General features: G+C 44.4%; 1 protein-coding gene across 1 annotated transcript in view; it reads left to right on the top strand.

The window, feature by feature from the left end:
* The first annotated feature begins 449 nt into the window (after window positions 1–449).
* Window positions 450–22,399, top strand: part of LOC126335801 (putative cyclin-dependent serine/threonine-protein kinase DDB_G0272797/DDB_G0274007) — a 45,288-nt gene continuing 23,338 nt past the window's right edge. The window contains exons 1-2 of the mRNA XM_049999301.1: window positions 450–495; window positions 19,626–19,991. Of these exons, the coding sequence (XP_049855258.1) occupies window positions 450–495; window positions 19,626–19,991 (412 nt within the window). The remainder of the gene's footprint in view (window positions 496–19,625; window positions 19,992–22,399) is intronic.

Below are 22,399 nucleotides of genomic sequence, written 5' to 3'. Positions count from 1 at the left end.
AACATGGCCATTCGTCATTTTCGGCTGTAGCTGGACTGCACTGCCTGTCAGTAGCGGGTAGGGCCGTGCTCATTCCAGTTGCTGATTCGCTAGAGTCAGGATACGCTCAAGCCTTGCCGAGGTTTTCACCACCGCTCTTATCACCGTCTTTGCACTCTTCACACTCCTTGCCCTCTTTGCTGTCTTCGACCTCTTCCCCATCTTTCCCCTCTAACCTCTTCCACCTCTTCGCACTCTTCACAGCCTGGACTCTCCCTCTCCCTCTGCCTCTGCTCCTTCGCCACGTCGAAACTCCTCTGCAGCGCCGCCTTCAGCAGCGACAGCCGCCCATCCTTGCAGCGCTGCCGGCGGCCCCTGCGCAGCCTCCAGACCCTGAGCTCCATCCACTGTGTGAAAGAAACAAACGGCTGCTTAAAGGCTCTCACTACCTGGAACTTACATTTCTAAACATGGTACACAGCCCCAGCCTCTGGACCCTGAACTACAGCCACCTGTGTGACAAACACACGGATGCTTAGAGCCTCCCCACTACCTGGCACCTAAATTTCTAAACATGGTGCACAGCCCCAGTTACAGGTTGTCTATTTCACAGTTTCCAGGGGTACCCAACTTTATTCTCAGTACTTCATAAAATTCTTAATTGAATTTAAAATTTTAAAATGCTTTGCATCTACTAACTGACAGGTAAAATGTTACCCCAAACGAGTAACAGAATAATTTAACTATCATTCTAGACCGACTTGTTTCTTTTTCCTCAGCAAGTTTCGATGTATTCAAGTAGAACAAAATAAAAGTCATGCCAATTGTGTTTCAGAGGGATTGTAAACGCTGATAACAAGCATACCGTCTCACCACTCTCACCTTTTGAATAAGTGGGAGCCAAACTAAGATATAAACAGGTTTATAAAATTTGGAAGGGTTGGAAACATTTAAAGATCGCAACTCAATTTAAATTAACAGAAATAATTTCAGTTTACGTGCAAGAAGTCGAAAAAATAAATAACTACCATTAAATAAATGTTTCTTTTTCTATTTAAAAAGAACCAGTTGTTGGCCCTTTCTAGTTATATTGAAGGAAACATTCTGCTGGCATTAAGCTTACAACAGTCGTTTCACTAGACGACAAATATGAGTGATGTAAAAATTGTCTCAGCACCACCTGCAGATCTGACCCCAAGACATTTGAAACTGAAGTGAGACACTGTCCACTGAGCCACTAAAAACGTAATAATATCCTCATAAAAAAGCCATCATATTCTCGGACAAAATACTACAGTAGGGAAACCAGTTCACTCTTTCTTGAGATTTCAGTTTTGACCTCCAGCGTCTTCGCCAGTATAAAACAACTGACGTCACATGATGCCAGAGGTCTTGTCGATATCCTTCCACACTTGTGCCACCTCTTACAGCGCCAACAAAAGACTGGATGTTGGTGTGCTCGCTAGGTGTGAAGAGTCAGCCCCAGGCACCAGGGGCATACCGTCGCAGTTGCAAGAGATGTTGTTGAACAGTCCCAGAACGCTGTGTCAGATAAGTTTTTTTTTTCATCAGACATATACTACTGGCCATTAAAATTGCTACACCAAGAAGAAGCGGGTATTCGGTGGTCAAATATATTATACTAGAACTGACGAGATTATACACTCCTGGAAATGGAAAAAAGAACACATTGACACCGGTGTGTCAGACCCACCATACTTGCTCCGGACACTGCGAGAGGGCTGTACAAGCAATGATCACACGCACGGCACAGCGGACACACCAGGAACCGCGGTGTTGGCCGTCGAATGGCGCTAGCTGCGCAGCATTTGTGCACCGCCGCCGTCAGTGTCAGCCAGTTTGCCGTGGCATACGGAGCTCCATCGCAGTCTTTAACACTGGTAGCATGCCGCGACAGCGTGGACGTGAACCGTATGTGCAGTTGACGGACTTTGAGCGAGGGCGTATAGTGGGCATGCGGGAGGCCGGGTGGACGTACCGCCGAATTGCTCAACACGTGGGGCGTGAGGTCTCCACAGTACATCGATGTTGTCGCCAGTGGTCGGCGGAAGGTGCACGTGCCCGTCGACCTGGGACCGGACCGCAGCGACGCACGGATGCACGCCAAGAACCTAGGATCCTACGCAGTGCCGTAGGGGACCGCACCGCCACTTCCCAGCAAATTAGGGACACTGTTGCTCCTGGGGTATCGGCGAGGACCATTCGCAACCGTTTCCATGAAGCTGGGCTACGGTCCCGCACACCGTTAGGCCGTCTTCAGCTCACGCCCCAACATCGTGCAGCCCGCCTCCAGTGGTGTCGCGACAGGCGTGAATGGAGGGACGAATGGAGACGTGTCGTCTTCAGCGATGAGAGTCGCTTCTGCCTTGGTGCCAATGATGGTCGTATGCGTGTTTGGCGCCGTGCAGGTGAGCGCCACAATCAGGACTGCATACGACTGAGGCACACAGGGCGAACACCCGGCATCATGGTGTGGGCAGCGATCTCCTACACTGGCCGTACACCTCTGGTGATCGTCGAGGGGACACTGAATAGTGCACGGTACATCCAAACCGTCATCGAACCCATCGTTCTACCATTCCTAGACCGGCAAGGAAACTTGCTGTTCCAACAGGACAATATACGTCCGCATGTATCCCGTGCCACCCAACGTGCTCTAGAAGGTGTAAGTCAACTACCCTGGCCAGCAAGATCTCCGGATCTGTCCCCCATTGAGCATGTTTGGGACTGGATGAAGCGTCGTCTCACGCGGTCTGCACGTCCAGCACGAACGCTGGTCCAACTGAGGCGCCAGGTGGAAATGGCATGGCAAGCCGTTCCACAGGACTACATCCAGCATCTCTACGATCGTCTCAATGGGAGAATAGCAGCCTGCATTGCTGCGAAAGGTGGATATACACTGTACTAGTGCCGACATTGTGCATGCTCTGTTGCCTGTGTCTATGTGCCTGTGGTTCTGCCAGTGTGATCATGTGATGTATCTGACCCCAGGAATGTGTCAATAAAGTTTCCCCTTCCTGGGACAATGAATTCATAGTGTTCTTATTTCAATTTCCAGGAGTGTATTTTCACGCAGTCTGGGAGCATAGATCCTGAGAAATCAGTACGCGGGACAATCACCTCTGGCCATAATAATAGCCTTGATATACCTGGGCATTGAATCAAACAGAACTTGGATGGCGTGTACAGGTACAGCTGCCCATACAACCTCAACACGATACCACAGTTCATCAAGAGTAGTTATTGGCGTATTGTGACGAGCCAGTTACTCGGCCAACATTGACCATTCAATTGGTGAGAGATCTAGTGAATGTACTGGCCGGGGCACCAGTCGAATATTTTCTGTATCCAGAAAGGCCCGTACAGGACCTGCAACATGCGGTCGTGCATTATCCGGCTGAAATGTAGGATTTCGCAGGGATCGAATGAAGGGTAGAGCCGCGGGTCTAATACATCTCAAATGTAACGTCCACTGTTGAAAGTGATGTCAATTCGAACAAGAGGTGACCGAGGCGTGTAACCAATGGCACCCCATACCATCACGCCGGGTGATACGCCAGTATGGCGATGACGAATACACGCTTCCAATGTGTATTCACCGCGATGTTGCCAAACGCAGATGCTACAATCATGATGCTCTAAACAGAACCCGGATTCATCCGAAGGAATGACGTTTTGCTATTCGTGCACCCAGGTTCGTCATTGAGTACACCATCGCAGGCGCTCCTGTCTGTGATGCAGCGCGTCAAGGATAACCGCCACCAGCTGATAGTCCATGCTGCTGTAAACGTCGTCGAACTGTTCGTGCAGATGAGAAATCGGTTGGAAACTTTCCTCATGTCAGTACGTCGTAGATGCCAATCTTGTATGAATGATCTGAAAAGCTAATCATTTACATATCACAGCACATTCTTCCTGTCAGTTAAATTTCGCGTCTGTAGCACGTCATCTTCGTGGTGTAGCAACTTTAATGGCTAGTAGTGTAGTTTTTATTCGTTACAGCTTTCTCAGAAAGCTACAAATTTTCTGTATCTCTACTTTTTGTACTGCTAGTGTTCTGCACGACATGTGGAAACTGTCATAACCGATGTAGTTGCTTCTGCACCACGGTATGCTGCATAATCCAGGGACGCTAAGGCAAAGATTCGAAAGCTGGGTGCAGCAGTGCTTTTATTTTTTTGGACGCTCGGAAAATTTGGCTTTAGTCTTGTGTGCCTAAGATTCTACCTCACAGATAACCGTAAAATTAAGTTTCATGAAACCAGAATCTCGCCCAAATTGTCTTCGCGGACACTTGTACAAGATTCTGTAGGAAGCAGAGTCTGATACTTCAATGTTTATTGGTATTGCAGCTGTAATTTTAGAGGTGCATGGAAGCGGTCTCTAGAGATTGAATACTCAAATTTTTATCACTGTGAAAAAAAACTATATCGCGTAATCAATATTTTAGCTGCTGGCAAGCACAAAAAAAAAAAAAAATGGCTCTAAGCAGTATGGGACTTAACATCTGAGGTCATCAGTCCCCTAGAACTTAGAACTACTTAAATCTAATTAACCTAAGGACATCACAAACATCTACGCCCGAGGCAAGATTCGAACCTGCGGCCGTAGCGGTCGCGCGATTCCAGACTGAGGCGCCTAGAACCGCTCGATCACAAAGGCCGGCGTAGAGGAAGACCGTAACTAAAATAAACAGAACAAATAATTGACGACGTTGGCTGAAATAAGACATTGACGTAGGAAGGAAAGTAGTTAACGGCCGTGTCAAACCAATCATAAAACATAAATCCATGACATTCCTAAAAACAATAAAGGAATACACATTACACTGTACGATTTTTTGTAGATGATGACAAAAATGGTTGCTACCGTTCTAGCATGAATTTATTATCAGTCTCTCGGGCAACGAGAGTAATTGCTGTTTTCAAGAAACGTCGTCGCATAGATGAGTTTAATTACAGGCCTGAATCACCACAGTGTGTTAGATTTTTGGAATATGTTGTAAATTTGGGTGTCAGGATCTATCCAGTCCAACCTAAATATAAAAAAAATTTAAGTCCGTGTCATAAATAGACAGTTATAAAGCTTAAATTTTCTTGTGTGCTTCAAAAAATTCCACACACCGTACGCTGTAGCTTGTAACTTTTTTTGTATTGGATATCCTTGAGGTGGATTGCGTGATATCTATTGGATAACTTAGTGCAATGATTGGAAATTGAGATTCAACATAAAGAAACAGATATTCAATATAAATTAATGTAATGTAAGATACTGCAGAACACTAATTATACCTGTACAATGAGAGTTAGAATTCGAAAAATTGGTGGAATTGGAGAAGCTGTGTTGACCACACACACATGCTCCCTGTACTATTAATCTGAATATGACTCAAATTTTTGGAGGCTATAGAAACAATATCTCCTCTACCTGAATTCAGTGGAAACTGTTGTAGCAGAGTTTGATGCTAGTGCAGTCTAAATCACTAGGAAGGTTTGTGTTCTTCCCAGTGACAACGAAGCACTGAGCAATATCAACAGAACCAGCCGTAATTAACGTGTTTACACCATCTGTTTGGCTTGCAGACTTTAACTGCAAGTGTTGGGACCGTATCCGTTTTGTTTGTTTGAAACACATTTATTTTGCTGATTTAACTCACATTGGAATACACTAAACAAATTCGGAAGGATGGGGGTAGCAATAGGTACTGGGAGAAGAAGAAGCTTGAACAGGATAGAGTAGCATGTTGTTGTTGTTGTGGTCTTCAGTCCCGAGACTGGTTTGATGCAGCTCTCCATGCTGCTTTATCCTGTGCAAGCTTCTTCATCTCCCAGTACCTACTGCAACCTACATCCTTCTGAATCTGCTTAGTGTATTCATCTCTTGGTCTCCCTCTACGATTTTTATCCTCCACCCTGCCCTCCAATACTAAATTGGTGATCCCTTGATGCCTCATAACATGTCCTACCAACCGATCCCTTCTTCTGGTCAAGTTGTGCCACAAACTTCTCTGCTCCCCAATCCGATTCAATACTTCCTCATTAGTTATGTGATCTACCCATCTAATCTTCAGCATTCTTCTGTAGCACCACGTTTCGAAAGCTTCTATTCTCTTCTTGTCCAAACTATTTATCGTCCATGGTTCACTTCCATACATGACTACACTCCATACAAATACTTTCAGAAAAGACTTCCTGACACTTAAATCTATACTCAATGTTAACAAATTTCTCTTCTTCAGAAACGCTTTCCTTGCCATTGTCAGTCTACATTTTATATCCTCTCTGCTTCGACCATCAGTTATTTTGCTCCCCAAATAGCGAAACTCCTTTACTACTTTAAGTGTCTCATTTCCTAATCTAATTCCCTCAGCATCACCCTACTTAATTCGACTACATTCCATTATCCTCGTTTTGCTTTTGTTGAAGTTCATCTTCTATCCTCCTTTCAACACACTATCCATTCCGTTCAACTGCTCTTCCAAGTCCTTTGCTGTCTCTGACAGAATTACGATGTCGTCGGCGAACCTCAACGTTTTTATTTCTTCTCCATGGATTTTAATACCTACTCCAAATTTTTCTTTTGTTTCCTTTACTGCTTGCTCAATATACAGATTGAATAACATAGGGGAGAGACTACAACACTGTCTCACTCCCTTCCCAACCACTGCTTCCCTTTCATGTCCCTCGACTCTGATAACTGCCATCTGGTTTCTGTACAAATTGTAAATAGCCTTTCGCTCCCTATATTCTACCCCTGCGACCTTCAGAATTTGAAAGAGAGTATTCCAATCAACATTTTCAAAAGCTTTCTCTAAGTCTACAAATGCTAGAAACGTAGGTTTGCCCTTCCTTAATATAGCTTCTAAGATAAGTCGTAGGGTCAGTATTGCCTCACGTGTTCCATCGTTTCTACGGAATCCAAACTGATCTTCCCCCAGGTCGGCTTCTACTAGTTTTTCCATTCGTCTGTAAATAATTCGCGTTAATATTCATGGTACTCTCGTAAAACGGTCGTACAGGAAAGTCCCTACTGGGTCGCTGCCTCGGAGGTGCTGTGTCGCATTGCTCGCGCGCCGACTAAAACACCACGTTCCAACTCACATCTTTATAACTTGCCATTCTAGTATCAGTAACCGATCTAACAGCTGTGCCAGAACCTTCTTGTCTTATATAGACATTGCCGACCACAGCGTCGTGTTCTGCCTGTTTGCATAACGCGTGCCTATATCGGTTTCTTTTTCCCTTCAGCTTATTGTTATGTGCTAGCTATTAATGCAGTACTGAAGAACTCTGGAGCTCATTAGGACATCAGGGGTGGTCAGTCCCACTGCACACCTTATTCTCTACAATCTACAGCCACAATCCATTTACTAAACACCACGTAACCCAGTAGCCAGCTTCAGTGAAATTGTGCGGAATTCGTTATAAATATCTGATAGATTTGTCACTTACCGTGGATTTCTGTTGCTGGAAGATGTCTTCGCGTAAATTTCTTCCAGCGAGTGCATGAATACCACCTGAAAATCATGACGAAAATCATATTACTTAACAACATTCGTTCGGAAGTTCGCAAAACATGAAAAGACGTTATTCTACACAAGCTGGATCTCTATGGTCCCCTGACGATGATAACATATGACTTGCAGTTCCGTTCACGCTATATACTAACTGTAACCTTCAAAGAGTATCAAAAAATGAAATGTTATATTAAATATTATCAAGATCGATACACCGTTTTCTACCTGAATGTTTAATTGCTACTTTTTAAATGAAATTTCACTAATATTTTTTCTCTTTATAGATTATCAAAGGCAAATTTGAATTTAAAATAAAACGTATAGACAATACAGTGCAGGGCGTATTACAGAGAATATAAAAGTTCGTGCATATTTAAGGAGCATTACTCAAAGGCTAAACAATGAAATTTCTGAATGACACTCATAACAAATATGACAACATATACCACGTCGCGTACACCAGTCGTTGCATTAAATGATGCGGGTTCGTATGAAAAATAGATAATGAACAGCAAAGACACTTCATCACAGTGTGTTGTGTTTACGGTGGTCGTTACGGTGCTGTGACGTGCATATTACACGTATCAACTAACATCAGCATTTGTCAAAACCACTTCAGAAAAAGTTACAAAGTAATACTGCTGTACGATCTTTGGAGCGCCAATGCCATTACCAGGAATGCGAACAGTAACGTGATTGTTTATTTGGCTTGGCGCTCGACATACACATATGATTGGCTCAGCGTCTTACAAAGGATGCAATGAATAAAAGCAGCCCTCAAAGCAGAAACATATCCTTTCCGAGATATACAACAAATTGTGATCCCAAAAGCAGTCTGCACAGATCTCACAGTATAAATCTGTAATCTACTCGCGCGGGTAAATTTACATGGAAGAGAGGGTACATAGAGATGGAAGCACATAAAACATACGGGTGTTGCATAACCCTCTGCATTAAATTAAATACAAAAATTAAAATAAAAACTTTTTATCGCTGTAGTTACGGCTTACTGTAATACTAAAATATGCATACTTGTCGTGGTTTGAAATCGTAATGCGTTAGCTCCAATTAACATATATAAAACGGGGCAGGAAGGGCACAGATATACGGCAAAAAAACAACGCCGCCTTCACACAGAATTCATCTGAACAGCCAGGCGACGCCGCAACGCTCAAGATCGGATTCAATGACAGGATACCAAGCGAAGAACAAAGTTGACGATGTTCTCTATATTACTTTTTTTTGTCATCAGTCTACTGACTGGTTTGATGTGGCCCGCCACGAATTCCTTTCCTGTGCTAACCTCTTCATCTCAGAGTAGCACTTGCAACCTACGTCCTCAGTTATTTGCTTGACGTATTCCAATCTCTGTCTTCCTCTACAGTTTTTGCCCTCTACAGCTCCCTCTAGTACCATGGAAGTCATTCCCTCATGTCTTAGCAGATGTCCTATCATCCTGTCCCTTCTCCTTATCAGTGTTTTCCACATATTCCTTTCCTCTCCGATTCTGCGTAGAACCTCCTCATTCCTTACCTTATCAGTCCACCTAATTTTCAACATTCGTCTATAGCACCACACCTCAAATGCTTCGATTCTCTTCTGTTCCGGTTTTCCCACAGTCCATGTTTCACTACCATACAATGCTGTACTCCAGACGTACATCCTCAGAAATTTCTTCCTCAAATTAAGGCCGGTATTTGATATTAGTAGACTTCTCTTGGCCAGAAATGCCTTTTTTGCCATAGCGAGTCTGCTTTTGATGTCCTCCTTGCTCCGTCCGTCATTGGTTATTTTACTGCCTAGGTAGCAGAATTCCTTAACTTCATTGACTTCGTGACCGTAAATCCTGATGTTAAGTTTCTCGCTGTTCTCATTTCTACTACTACTCATTATCTTCGTCTTTCTCTGATTTACTCTCAAACCATACTGTGTACTCAACAGACTGTTCATTCCGTTCAGCAGATCATTTAATTCTTCTTCACTTTCACTCAGGATAGCAATGTCATCAGCGAATCGTATCATTGATATCCTTTCACCTTGTATTTTAATTACACTCCTGAACCTTTCTTTTATTTCCATCATTGCTTCCTCGATGCACAGATTCAGGGCTAGGGGCGAAAGGCTACAGCCTTGTCTTACTCCCTTCTTAATACGAGCACTTCGTTCTTGATCGTCCACTCTTATTATTCCCTCTTGGTTGTTGTACATACTGTATATGACCTGTCTCTCCCTATGGCTGACCCCTACTTTTTTCAGAATCTTAAACAGCTAGCACCATTTTATATTATCGAACGCTTTTTCCAGGTCGACAAATCCTATGAACGTGTCTTGATTTTTCTTTAGCCTTGCTTCCATTATTAGCCGTAACGTCAGAATTGCCTATCTCGTGCCTTTACTTTTCCTAAAGCCAAACTGGTCGTCACCTAGCGCATTCTCAATTTTCTTTTCCATTCTTCTGTATATTATTCTTGTAAGCAGCTTCGATGCAGAGCTGTTAAGCTGATTGTGCGATAATTCTCGCACTTGTCAGCTCTTGCCGTCTTCGGATGTCTGTGGATGATGCTTTTCCGAAAGTCAGATGGTATGTCGCCAGACTCATATATTCTACACACCAACGTGAATTGTCGTTTTGTTGCCACTTCCCCTAATGATTTTAGAAATTCTGATGGAACGTTATCTATCCCTTCTGCCTTATTTGACCGTAAGTCCTCCAAAGCTCTTTTAAATTCCGATTCTAATACTTGATCCCCTATGTCTTCTAAATCTACTCCTGCTTCTTCTTCTATCACATCAGACAAGTCTTCACCTTCATAGAGGCTTTCAATGTATTCTTTCCACCTATCTGCTCTCTCCTCTGCATTTAACAGTGGAATTCCCGTTGCACTCTTAATGTTACCACCGTTGCTTTTTTTAATGTCACTAAAGGTTGTTTTGACTTTCCTGTATGCTGAGTCTGTCATATATTTTTCGATGTCTTCACATTTTTCCTGCAGCCATTTCGTCTTAGCTTCCCTGCACTTCCTATTTATTTCATTCCTCAGTGACTTGTATTTCTGTATTCCTGATTTTCCCGGAACATGTTTGTACTTCCTCCTTTCATCAATCAACTGAAGTATTTCTTCTGTTACCCATGGTTTCTTTGCAGCTACCTTCTTTGTACCTATGTTTTCCTTCCCAACTTCTGTGATGGCCCTTTTTAGCGATGTCCATTCCTCTTCAACTGTGCTGCCTACTGCGCTATTCCTTATTGCTGTATCTATAGCGTTAGAGAACTTCAAACGTATCTCGTCATTCCTTACAACTTCCGTATTCCACTTCTTAGCGTATTGATTCTTCCTGACTAATGTCTTGAGCTTCAGCCTACTCTTCATCACTACTGTATTGTGATCTGAGTCTATATCTGCTCCTGGGTACGCCTTACAATCCAGTATCTGATTTCGGAATCTCTGTCTGACCATGATGTAATCTAATTGAAATCTTCCCGTATCTCCCGGCCTTTTCCTAGTATACCTCCTCCTCTTGTCATTATTGAACAGGGTATTCGCTATTGCTAGCTGAAACTTGTTACAGAACACAATTAGTCTTTCTCCTCTTTCATTCCTTGTGCCAAGCCCATATTCTCCTGTAACCTTTTCTTCTACTCCTTCCCCTACAACTGCATTCCAGTCGCCCATGACTATTAGATTTTCGTCCCCTTTACATAATGCATTACCCTTTCAATATCCTCATACACTTTCTCATCTTCAGCTTGCGACGTCGGCATGTATACCTGAACTAACGTTGTCGGTGATGGTCTGCTGTCGATTCTGATTAGAACAACCTGGTCACTGAACTTTTCACAGTAACAGACCCTCTGCCCTACCTTCCTATTCATAACGAATCCTACACCTGTTATACCATTTTCTGCTGCTGTTGATATTACCCGATACTCATCTGACCAGAAATCCTTGTCTTCCTTCCACTTCACTTCACTGACCCCTACTGTATCTAGACTGAGCCTTTGCATTTCCCTTTTCAGATTTTCTAGTTTCCCTACCACGTTCAAGCTTCTGACATTCCACGCCCCGACTAGTAGAACATTATCCTTTCGTTGATTATTCAATCTTTTTCTCATGGTAACCTTCCCCTTGGCAGTCCCCTCCTGGAGATCCGAATGGGGGACTATTCCGGAATCTGTTGCCAATGGAGAGATCATCATGACACTTCTTCAACTACAGGCCACATGTCCTGTGGATACACGTTACGTGTCTTTAATGCAGTGGTTTCCATTGCCTTCTGCATCCTCATGTCGTTGATCATTGCTGATTCTTCCGCCTTTGGGGGCAATTTCCCACCCCTACGAGAAGAGAGTGCCCTGAACCTCTATCCGCTCTTCCGCCCTCTTTGACAAGGCCGTTGGCAGAATGAGGCTGACTTCTTATGCCGGAAGTCTTCGGCCGCAAATGCTGATTATTTATCAAAATTGAGGCAGTGGCGGAGATCGAACCCGGGACCGAAGACGTTTTGATTATGAATCAAAGACGCTACCCCAACCACAACATTGGCAAAACAGCCTTCTTATCGATATTGCCCTGACTTTCTTGTGTAAAGTCTTCGCCACAATCTCCAGATGTACTGTCCGAATTTTATCGCTTACAGAATCAGCAGACGCAGGCCTTACTGGATGCCCTTTGACAGCTCGTCCAGGGTCAACGTGCGTCGCAAAACGATGCGACAGCAGCCGCTTCACCGCTAACGTAGCCACAACACGCTGTTGCACCCACTTTTCGACCTTTTGATGCTGCACTGGAAAGCTGGACGGAGTGGTCACGTCAATTTGGATTCCATCTCGCTGCCTACAGAATTCAAGGTAACGAGCGTTAGCCATTTCTGTTGTCTTCCGTCGGCGTGAATGCGTACCGTGTGATAGTCAAATTATTTCCCCGACGCGACGTAGCAACTCTGTCCTACGAAGAAATTTTGTCTGCATTAGATGCATATTTCAAAGAATCGGGGAATGTAGTTGCCAAACGGTATACCTTCTTTCGTACAAAACGTACGGCAGGTCAGACTAATCGGGAGTGGGTTGCAACCGTGCAAGGCCTTACTAGGGATTGTGCTTTTGAGTGTCAATGTGGACTGTCTTATTCAGATACTATGGTATGTGGTGCAATTGCACAGAACATTTCTGATATTCGTATAAGGGAACGCGTCTGATTTGGACTTGGGGTGTTTCCAGGAAGATCGAAGACCGGTTATCAACGCGGGATACGCCATAACTGTGTATGGAGCGCTAACACCACCAATCGTGGAACATGTTGCGGCTGATGACTAAAAATCATATATTTTTCAAATAGTTTGAAACTTTGAGAGTAAAAAAATTAAACTTTGAGAATGAAAATATGCTTTTTCTTTTTATTGTCCGTTCAATTGGCCAGTTTCAACTGTAGATCATTTTCAAGAACATATTTTAAGCTTTATGCGTCATTTCACTTTATACTACATTGCCGGTACATGTCGACGGCTTACATCGCACATCTGCTTGTATGTGGTACAAAAACAATACAATAGTTTACATGATTACTTTCCTTAGCCGGTACAAACACCTGAATTGCATTTTACGGCACTGTCTTATTGTTTTTGTGCCAGATACGCATAGAACTATGATCTATACCTGTCTTTATCCACCAGCGATGTCTTAGAATGTGAAATGAAGCTTGAGACTTAAAATATGGGCTTGAAAACTACTCACGGTTGAACCTGCCCAACTATAGGGGTAATAAAGAGAATATGGCCTACTTGGACCACGTTTTCTTTCTCAGAACTCGTTAGGGCTGTGTAACCCCACGTAAATGAGAGTTTAAGTGGCAAGAAGCCATTTCGCACTCTTAAACAATTTTTAAATAACGTGTAAGCTCTATAAGGCTGCCACTGGATGATGCATTTGTATATACGAAGCGCGAAACTACAGTAAATTGTAGAGAAACTCAGGAAGACCAGCAAATTACCCAAGCTTGTTGCAACGACTAACAGTTGAAGATCAATGTAATTTAAAGTAATTTATAATTCATAAACAGTCGGAAACATCCAATGTTATGTGATTGTTAATCAGTAATTACAAACCTTAATAACGGTAAACCAATAGCATGCGGCAGGAGCCACCTGAAATATTATGGCCACATAAAACTAAGTGTAGCGAAAGCAGACAGTGGATTGAGAGCATCATTATAAAGCGCCTACGGAAAAATAATTTACCCACGGCTACTTCAGTTGATTTTAAGGTACTGTGAATTTCTATTGATCGTTAAGCAGGCGGGGTTCGGAAGTTAAGAGACAGAACGAAACGCAGGACGTATTTTCACTTATTTGTTTAGTAAGTGCGAGAGCTCCATATAGATAATTACAAACTCCAGACGCGTTTACATCACGAAGAGATTTACTGTTGGCTACCCGAGACCGTACCAACCGAAAAGATCTGACTATATTCACTAAAAAACGAGTGAATTCCATTTGGAGGAAATTAGTGAAGATGCAGTAACAAGAAAAGATACCATCGCAAAACCATTCAGAATTGATTATATCGTCTGGTATAGAGATATTCTCGTATAGCTTAATGGTTTGTTTTGTCCTACTGGCTAGGATTTCGCAAACAACGTAATTAAAACAAAACTGAGACGTTCAGAGAGTGTGCTGTTTATGTAGGCACAGAATCTTTCAAAATAAACAAAGTCCGCAAATAGAAACAGGGGTTTCAGAGCTACCATATCGATATATTGCCATAACAAAGCGAATTTTTTGTCATAGCTCGGGTTACAAGAACAAAAATTAATGTTATAATTTGCTTTCGTAAGAGAGTCATCTAATTTTTTAGTTAACATAGGATTTCTAGTGTCTTGACGAAAAAGTACAGCATTTAATTTTTTATTAGTTTCTGTAGAAGAAATATCAGTTAACTTCCAAGAAAATAATTTTGGTTGAATTGCGATATCATTTGCTGTCGCGTATGAACGAAGAAACAGCAGAAGAATGTCCTACGCACGACTCACAAGTAATTTAAGTAACAGATAAGAATCCAGACAAAAAATAGTAGTCGGGAAAAAAGAACACTTGCGAGAGACACGGCAGATAGATAGCCTGTCATCAATAAGATTTCTTAGGCTAAAACTTTTATTTTATTAACTATCCACTCGTCACGTAAGATGACATAGCATATTATCTTATTGTATCTGAACTTGAGATGTTTAAAGATATGATTAGGAAGCTCACGGCAAACTCGGTGTCGAGTCCCCTGATTGAACCAGAATTCTATTTGCCACGGCCCTTTCGTCCGAAGCTGTGACAGTGCGATTAAAAGCAAGTGGTATATTGCCTATGTGAAATGGCCGTTACGAGAAAATCAGAGAAATTCGTTCGAGAATTTTGGGACGTTCTTCACACCGAACATTTGTCACTGGAACAGAATAGTGACACCTGAAGTACTCTTCTCTACACATCATAAGAAGGCTTGCCGGGTACAGACGTAGATACAAAGGTCGGTTATATTACACTAGTGAGTCCGTTCTAAACAAGTATTTGTGTCACACATCATACCTCACCTCTCCCGCGCCGTCGATATTCGTAACCCCTTTAGTTTCTCGGTTTTAAAAGTAACGTTATAATTTTGATTCGGTAAGTTTTCGTTCATGTCTTTAGCAAATCATTTAGGCGCTCGCTTGAGCAAAATTTATAGCTACTGCCTAGACATTTTCACTTGTCAATGACGAAGATGGAAAACAAAATAAAATATTACACAATATCGTGTTAGTTGGGCCTAGAATCCCCACCATGCGAATGAAAATTATTAGTTTCATAAAGTATTTACATTTCCTACGGTATTTACAGGATTACTTTTAGCTCAATTCCCTTATATGATAAATCATATCAGGGTGGCTGCTCAAACTTAGAGAAAAAAAATTCTGTGAGTTTCAAATGTGAGGAGGAAGATGATGCGACGAAGCTCCTGATGCATTAAAAGCGAACGGGATCGAAGCAGCATACCATGGCTACGAGTTTATTTTCTTGTCAGCTGAGCTGTATACCAGCCATAAGCAGCAGTTTAATCGAAGTTTTAAACATCGATAATTTATACGGAATAACAATGATGTAATTAACATATTTTGCTATATTACGCATTTAAAAATGTGATTTACAGAAGTCAAAAAAATCCAGTTGCAGTTCTAGGTATAAAACACAGAATTCCCACTGATTTTATGAATTTCCTGATATTGCCTGAGATTTCACCGATTTTTGAAGATAAAATTTAATTCACAGACAACGCCAGGTTTTCAAGAGTACATGTTATCAGCAGCCAGCTCAACAGTAATAAAATAGAAGAAGGGAGACAATATTGATTAGTAAGGTACATTTGAAGATTCAATTTTGACAGTGTTGATACGTCCCGTTATGTGACGCATTTCATCTCAACAAAATGCTTTCTGTGTATGAGTTAGGAGAAGGCAAAGAGCTCCAATAACCCACATACCAGCGCACTTAGTGGTTGGAACAAACATTAAATTTCAATCTGATCGTGTTAAAATGCGCAAATATGGGCCAGAGCTCCTATTTTTAAGTTCCACACATTACATAAGCATTAAATTTCACAACTTAATAAGAGTAACATTTCTGGCCGCATCCAGATATCATAGAGCGTTGTTAACAGGCGGGGATTACGAGACTGCAGGTGTAGGCATACATAATCTAATGATAAGTTAGGCACAAAATACAACTGAAAATCGATCAAGTTAGTGTAACATACGTTTTACAAGACTAACTAATGAAAGTTAAATAGAACATTTATCCGAAAGCGGAAATCTTGCTGATAACAAACCCATTGTGTACTAATCCACCAAGACTGCTAATTTCATGCATTTGAAATTTTGGTTACCTCGTTACCACACTCCTACTACCAACAGGATCCGGTCTGAATGCTGTTCTCACCTAAACTGGTGGGGGGAATGTGAAATTAATACCGTTGAAAATGTGTTACATGTGTCCAAAATATACAGAAACCTTAACAGTTACGCAGTCCGTTTTCCAGTCTAAAGTTAGCAGATGTACTGTAGACCTGAATATACTTTTATGTGGTTTGTGGCGAGAACGTAAAGATTATTACAAAGAAAATCATGCGGGGACAGACATATGGTTGAAAGGCAAGGTCGGCATACTTGTGAAAGTTCTGCTAATGTGAAAATCATCAATTTGCCAATCATGGACAATTAGATTTTTGTAACTAACCTACTCGACACCTCTGAACAGCCAGTAAACTAAGCGAGTGCGAATCCTGCTAGCGTCGCTTCTCCGCAGCCACCAGAACGTAACGCAGCACCGCCTGAGCCGCCGCGGACTCACCTCGAAACGGCTGCAGTGTGAGCTCGGAGCTGGCGCCGCCTGCCCTCCTGGCGACGACTCCCTCGTCGGTCGCTCTGCTGTGAGAAAGACTGCGGATTCATCTGCATCGCGGCATCCACAGCTGTAAGAATGATACTAACCAATGCTGCGTTAACAAAAGACTGGTTCACCTCGAGACACCACAGTAACTGAACCACTGACCTGCGGGCTCGCACGCAGTACCTGTGGCTAGTATTGGTACTGCAAGGGAGGGTTAGTGGCACGGGTGGAGGGGATGACGCGCTGGATATTTCGGAGAGTTGTTTGCGAAACCAGCGGCATCCCGTGAATAGACTCCCCACCCCTCAGGCACCTGGACTCGAAGGAAGGCCCAAAGATTAGGGTGTCTGGAATGTGGACGACGACAGCAGAGATGCAGCTCAAACGCGGAGGTGGCGGGGATGAAAATCGGCCATATCTCTGCCTCACATTTGCAATACCTCATTCAGAAATATTTGTTAAAATCTAAATCTGAATGGCCCGACAGGAATTTGAACTCCAGACCTCTGGAATGCGAGTCTGCGACGGTAGCGTTCTCGAGGCCAGCTCTAGCACGTGTCAGATATCCTGCTGCCCTCCCTTAAAATCTGATAGCAGGTCAATGTACATGAAATTCTATGATGCAGTTGGTGGACATGTGTTTTGGCCCGACCGATTTCAAATAGCTTCAGTGACAGACCTCGTGTACAGTGGTACAAGAACTCTTTATGTATATATCTGTTCGAAGTTATAATTGCCTTACTTTACAGTGACATTGTATTGTATTTCACGTCGATGTGCACCTTATAACTAACAGGACGTGTGCTACAACGGAGTTTTGTTTACATTAGATTTTCGTTGTTAGGATTAGTTAATCAAATAGTAACTGGATTCCATTTAGTTATAAGTTGTACTTCAGATATTTAAATACCGTTTAGCGGAGTATTTCATATTTGTCAAGATGCTGAAAGCAGTAAAATCATTTACGTCAATGTGACTGCTCTTCACATTTAAGTGCCTGTCAGAGGGTTCATCGAACCACTTTCGGACTATTTCTCTCCACGATTGATTCTCGAATACGGCTGTGGAAAAAAAAAGAAAAAAGAACAGTTGACTCTTTCCGTGCAGCTTTGACTTCTCTTCTTTGTATGATGATCATTTCTCCCTACTTAGTTGGCGAGAAACGACTTTGTTTTAATGATTGCCACTCCAACTCACATAAGAATTTTTTTTCGCTCTAATACAAAACGGACTGCCCTTCTTTGAACTTTTTTGATGTTTTCCTGTATCCTGACTGATGTGGATCCCATATAGCGCAGAAATCCTTGAGAGGAGGACAGAAACATATAGTGTAGATAGTGTATGGCTTTAAATAGAGTGCTGAGATCACGAAAATAGACGGGAACACCCCCAGGGGCGATCAACGGCATTACATACAGTTCATTATATGTAATTACTAGTCACCTTGGTTTAAAATAAATTTAAGTGACAGTAAGTAACAGAAAACGGAACCATTACATTTAAAAAGAGTTACACTTATAGTGTTCACTATAAAATAATAACAAATGTTCCGTAGTCAACTCGTAAAATTCGTAAACGTATATTTCTTTTTGTTCCATAATATGAAGTATAACAATTTGTGACACGCAAAAGCTGGTGTCGTCTTGTATCATATCAATTCGTACATTACGTAGAAAACATTTGACTCAATTTATAAAAACAGCTAATATGGAAGGACTACAAGGCCCTCTATTCCTTGTGGTAAGGACGCCGTTGCCATGGATTATAAAGCGCGTATCAGGCGCCCCTCCAGTCCTTGTAGCGAGGACGCCATCGTCATGGCAGCAACTAGTGACTTCGTATGGTGTTATCTTTGCCCTGGCCACGGCGTCCGTTGCCGTGGTAGCGGTATATCATCGCTCTTCATCGACAGAGATGTCACTTATTTGAGGTTACGGAAATATCGACAATCAAGGATAACCTAAAAAATCTAAAGGTAGGATAAAAGTTTACGACACGTTTGTAGTCCCCATTAAAGGAATTAAAGTATTAAAATAATAAAAGGAACAGTAGTATATCGGTACTACGCCAACGGACGCCGTGGACAGGGCAAAGATAAAACCATACGAACACACCAGCTGCTACCATGACGACGGCGTCCTCGCTCCACAGACAAGAGGGCTGATATATGCGCTTTATAATCCATAGAATGGCGTCCTCCAAACAAGGAATAGAGGGCTTTGCAGTCCCTTCATATTAACCGTTATAGTAAATTGAATCAAATGTTTTCTACGTAAATATAAGAATAGATATATTATAATACAAGATGACACCAGTTTTTGTGTGTCACAAATTGTTTTACTTTATATTATGGCACACAATGTAATACACTTTTACGAATTTTAAGAGTTGATTAACGAACATTTGTTATTATTTTATAATTAACACCATAATTGTAACACTTTTTAAATGAAGTGGTTCCGTTTTTCTGTTATTTACTGTCACTTAAATTCATGTTAAACCAAAGTGACCAGTAATTACATATAATAAACTGTATTTAATACCGTTGATCGCCGCTGGAGGTGTTGCCGTCTATTCACGTGGTCTCAGCATACTATTTAAGCCCATACGAAGAATTAGTCTCGCACATCTCCGGCGGTATTCCGTAAGGTTACCGCCCTTCGATTGGGCAGTTCTCGCACTAATCGAAACGCTACGGTTTCAGGTGCTAGCCAGTTAGCCAGCCAGCCGAGCAACAGCGGTCCAGCCGTGCAGCAACAGCAACAGCAACAGCAACAGCAACAGCAACAGCAACAGCAACAGCAACAGCAACAGCAACAGCAACAGCAACAGCAACAGCAACAGCAACAGCAACAGCAACAGCAACAGCAACAGCAACAGCAACAGCAACAGCAACAGCAACAGCAACAGCAACAGCAACAGCAACAGCAACAGCAACAGCAACAGCAACAGCAACAGCAACAGCAACAGCAACAGCAACAGCAACAGCAACAGCAACAGCAACAGCAACAGCAACAGCAACAGCAACAGCAACAGCAACAGCAACAGCAACAGCAACAGTCCCCGCCCCGTCTGCGGCAGCAGCAGCAGCTGCGGCGGCGATCCTGCCAGCCGGCGTCGGCGTCAGCGCCAGCAGCTCGGGACTGGTCCTCCACCGTCTTCGTCCTCCTCTGTCTTCGTCTTCGTCTCCGTCTCCGTCTGTTCAGTTTTTTCGTCATGTCAGCCCCTACCACCATTACGACCACTACCACCAAAGCCATAGTTTATACTTCCCCCTCTGCCGCCGCCACCACCATTACATGGTGTGCCCAGTCTCGCCCCCCTCTTTCCATCCCTCCTCTTACCCTCCCTTCGCCCTCGCTGGGGGAGGAAATCAGAACAGAATCCCGTCTGGGACTGAGGAGAGAGAGTAGGAGCACCAGGGAAGTGTTGGCGGAGGAGGAGGGAGAGATTCTGGGCCTCAAGAAGGGAAGGATCTGATCCTTTCCCCCCCCCCCCCCACTCCCCCAGCCTGTCACTGCAGCTCCAGCCAGGGTGGTGGCCCGTCGGGCCACTGCCCATGGCCCACTCGCCCCGTCACCGTCACCATCTCTGGCGCCGACTGCTGCGTCCACGCCGGGATCTGCCCATTCCCGCCACCTCCCTACAGCCCCCGTCCCTCATATCACCATCCACCTTTCTGCCATCGTTAAGTGCCCTAGTGGCACCACCACCTCCTCCACTCCCACTCCCAAAAAAAGGCCCCGCCCGTCCATCTTCTCCCCCCCCAGGATGCCATGGATGTCTCCCCGCCTGGCCCTGCTCCCGCCGCCTCCTCCTCCTCCTCCCGCCCCTCCTTATACAAATACCTTCTCTCCCGTCCCGATCCTTCCCTTCTTGAGGCCCGGAATCTCTCCCTCCGCCAACTCTTCCTGGTGCTACCATCTCTCTCCTCAGTCCCAGATGGGATTCGGTTCTCATTTCCTCCCCCAGCGCTACCCTCCATACTGACATCCTCTCCCACCTCCCCGTCACCCGTTTTGGCCCCATGCTTCCCTCACCCCTACTCCTTCTCCATCTCCCACCCGCCAGCCCCAAACCCCGCGTCGCCCGCCGACCCTCGCTGTCGTAATCACTCGGCTCAGTCCGTCGATCACGGAGGAGGAGGTGTTGGCGGAGCTCAAGGCCCATCCCACGCTGGAGGTGCGGGCGGACCGCCGCATTTTCAACTCGGCCGGCCCCACCCGCCTTATGCGGGTTTTCTCCGAGGACGCCCCCTCCATTGACCGTCTCCTGAAGGAGGGTGCCCTCCTCTTCCACCAGAGCTACAAGGTCGACCCCTCCCGTTCTCCTCCTCAATCCCTGCGCTGCCAGAGGTGTCTGCACTATAATGCACACCCGACAGCCGAGTGCTGCAATGCTCCCACCTGCCCGCATTGTAGACAAGCGCACTTCCTCCGGCAGTGCCCTAACCTCCAATCCCTCCTGCAATACCTGCAATCTCCCCCAACCCACCTACTCCAAAAAGTGTAAAGCCCGACGCCCTCCGACCACTCCTGAACTAACCGTACCTGTCCATCCTCTGGACGCCCCCACCCCTCCTGGCAATTCCCTTCGTCCCCCCCCCCCCCACCGCTGAGGACATCATCAGGTTCCTCACCATTGTCCTACAAAACGTCCACCCTTTCCAGCGCCCTCACACCCTCCAACAGGTCTCCCTCGCCACCTGTTCCATTTTCCACTTGAAAATGTATGCCACCTACTCCAACAACCAGGCCCATTTCAACTTCTCCTGTCTTGACACCCTTGTCTAAATCCCTCTCATGGCGTGACAGCACCGTATCCTTTTCAACAACATCCGCTCCCTTCCCGCTAACAAGAATCTCTTCCTGCACACCCTCGCCACCCACCGTGTGGACGCCTTCCTCCTCAATGAAACCTTCCTCCAACCCCACCACACCATCCACACTTCGCCATACCTCCTTCACCGTTCTGATAATCCACTCCCGATTGCGCGTGGCGGAGTTGCCATTGGTCACTACCGCCAGATCCCTGTTCGACTCCAACCTCTCCTTCCCAACCCCACCGAACACATGATCCTTAGTCTCTTCTTTCCCGGCCGTACCGTTACCTGCGCCACCATCTATGTCCGCCCTAACGCCCCTATTCCCTTCGACTTCCTCTCCCATGTTGACCGTACCTTCTCCTCCTACATGATCGCTGCCGACCTCAACATCAACAGTCGTTCCGCCGCCCAGTTAAGGCGGTGGCATCGGTTCCTCTCCTCCCTTCAAGGTGACCTCATCCCCATCCCCCAGCACACCCGTCCTGAATCCAACTCCACTCCTGATGTTGTCCTTTGCTCCGCCAACCTCCTTGGCCCCATAACGGTAGATGTCCTGCAACCTATTGGTTGCGACCATCTCCCTGTCCTCCTCACCATTTCAGATGGTCGTCGCCCCCGCCCCGACAATCGTCATGACCCTCCCCCTCAGTACG

This window comes from Schistocerca gregaria, chromosome 1 (assembly GCF_023897955.1).
Source record: "Schistocerca gregaria isolate iqSchGreg1 chromosome 1, iqSchGreg1.2, whole genome shotgun sequence".
Lineage (NCBI taxonomy): Eukaryota > Metazoa > Arthropoda > Insecta > Orthoptera > Acrididae > Schistocerca > Schistocerca gregaria.
Note: the sequence above shows the minus strand (reverse complement) of the source record. Positions and strands in the feature narration are given on the sequence as shown.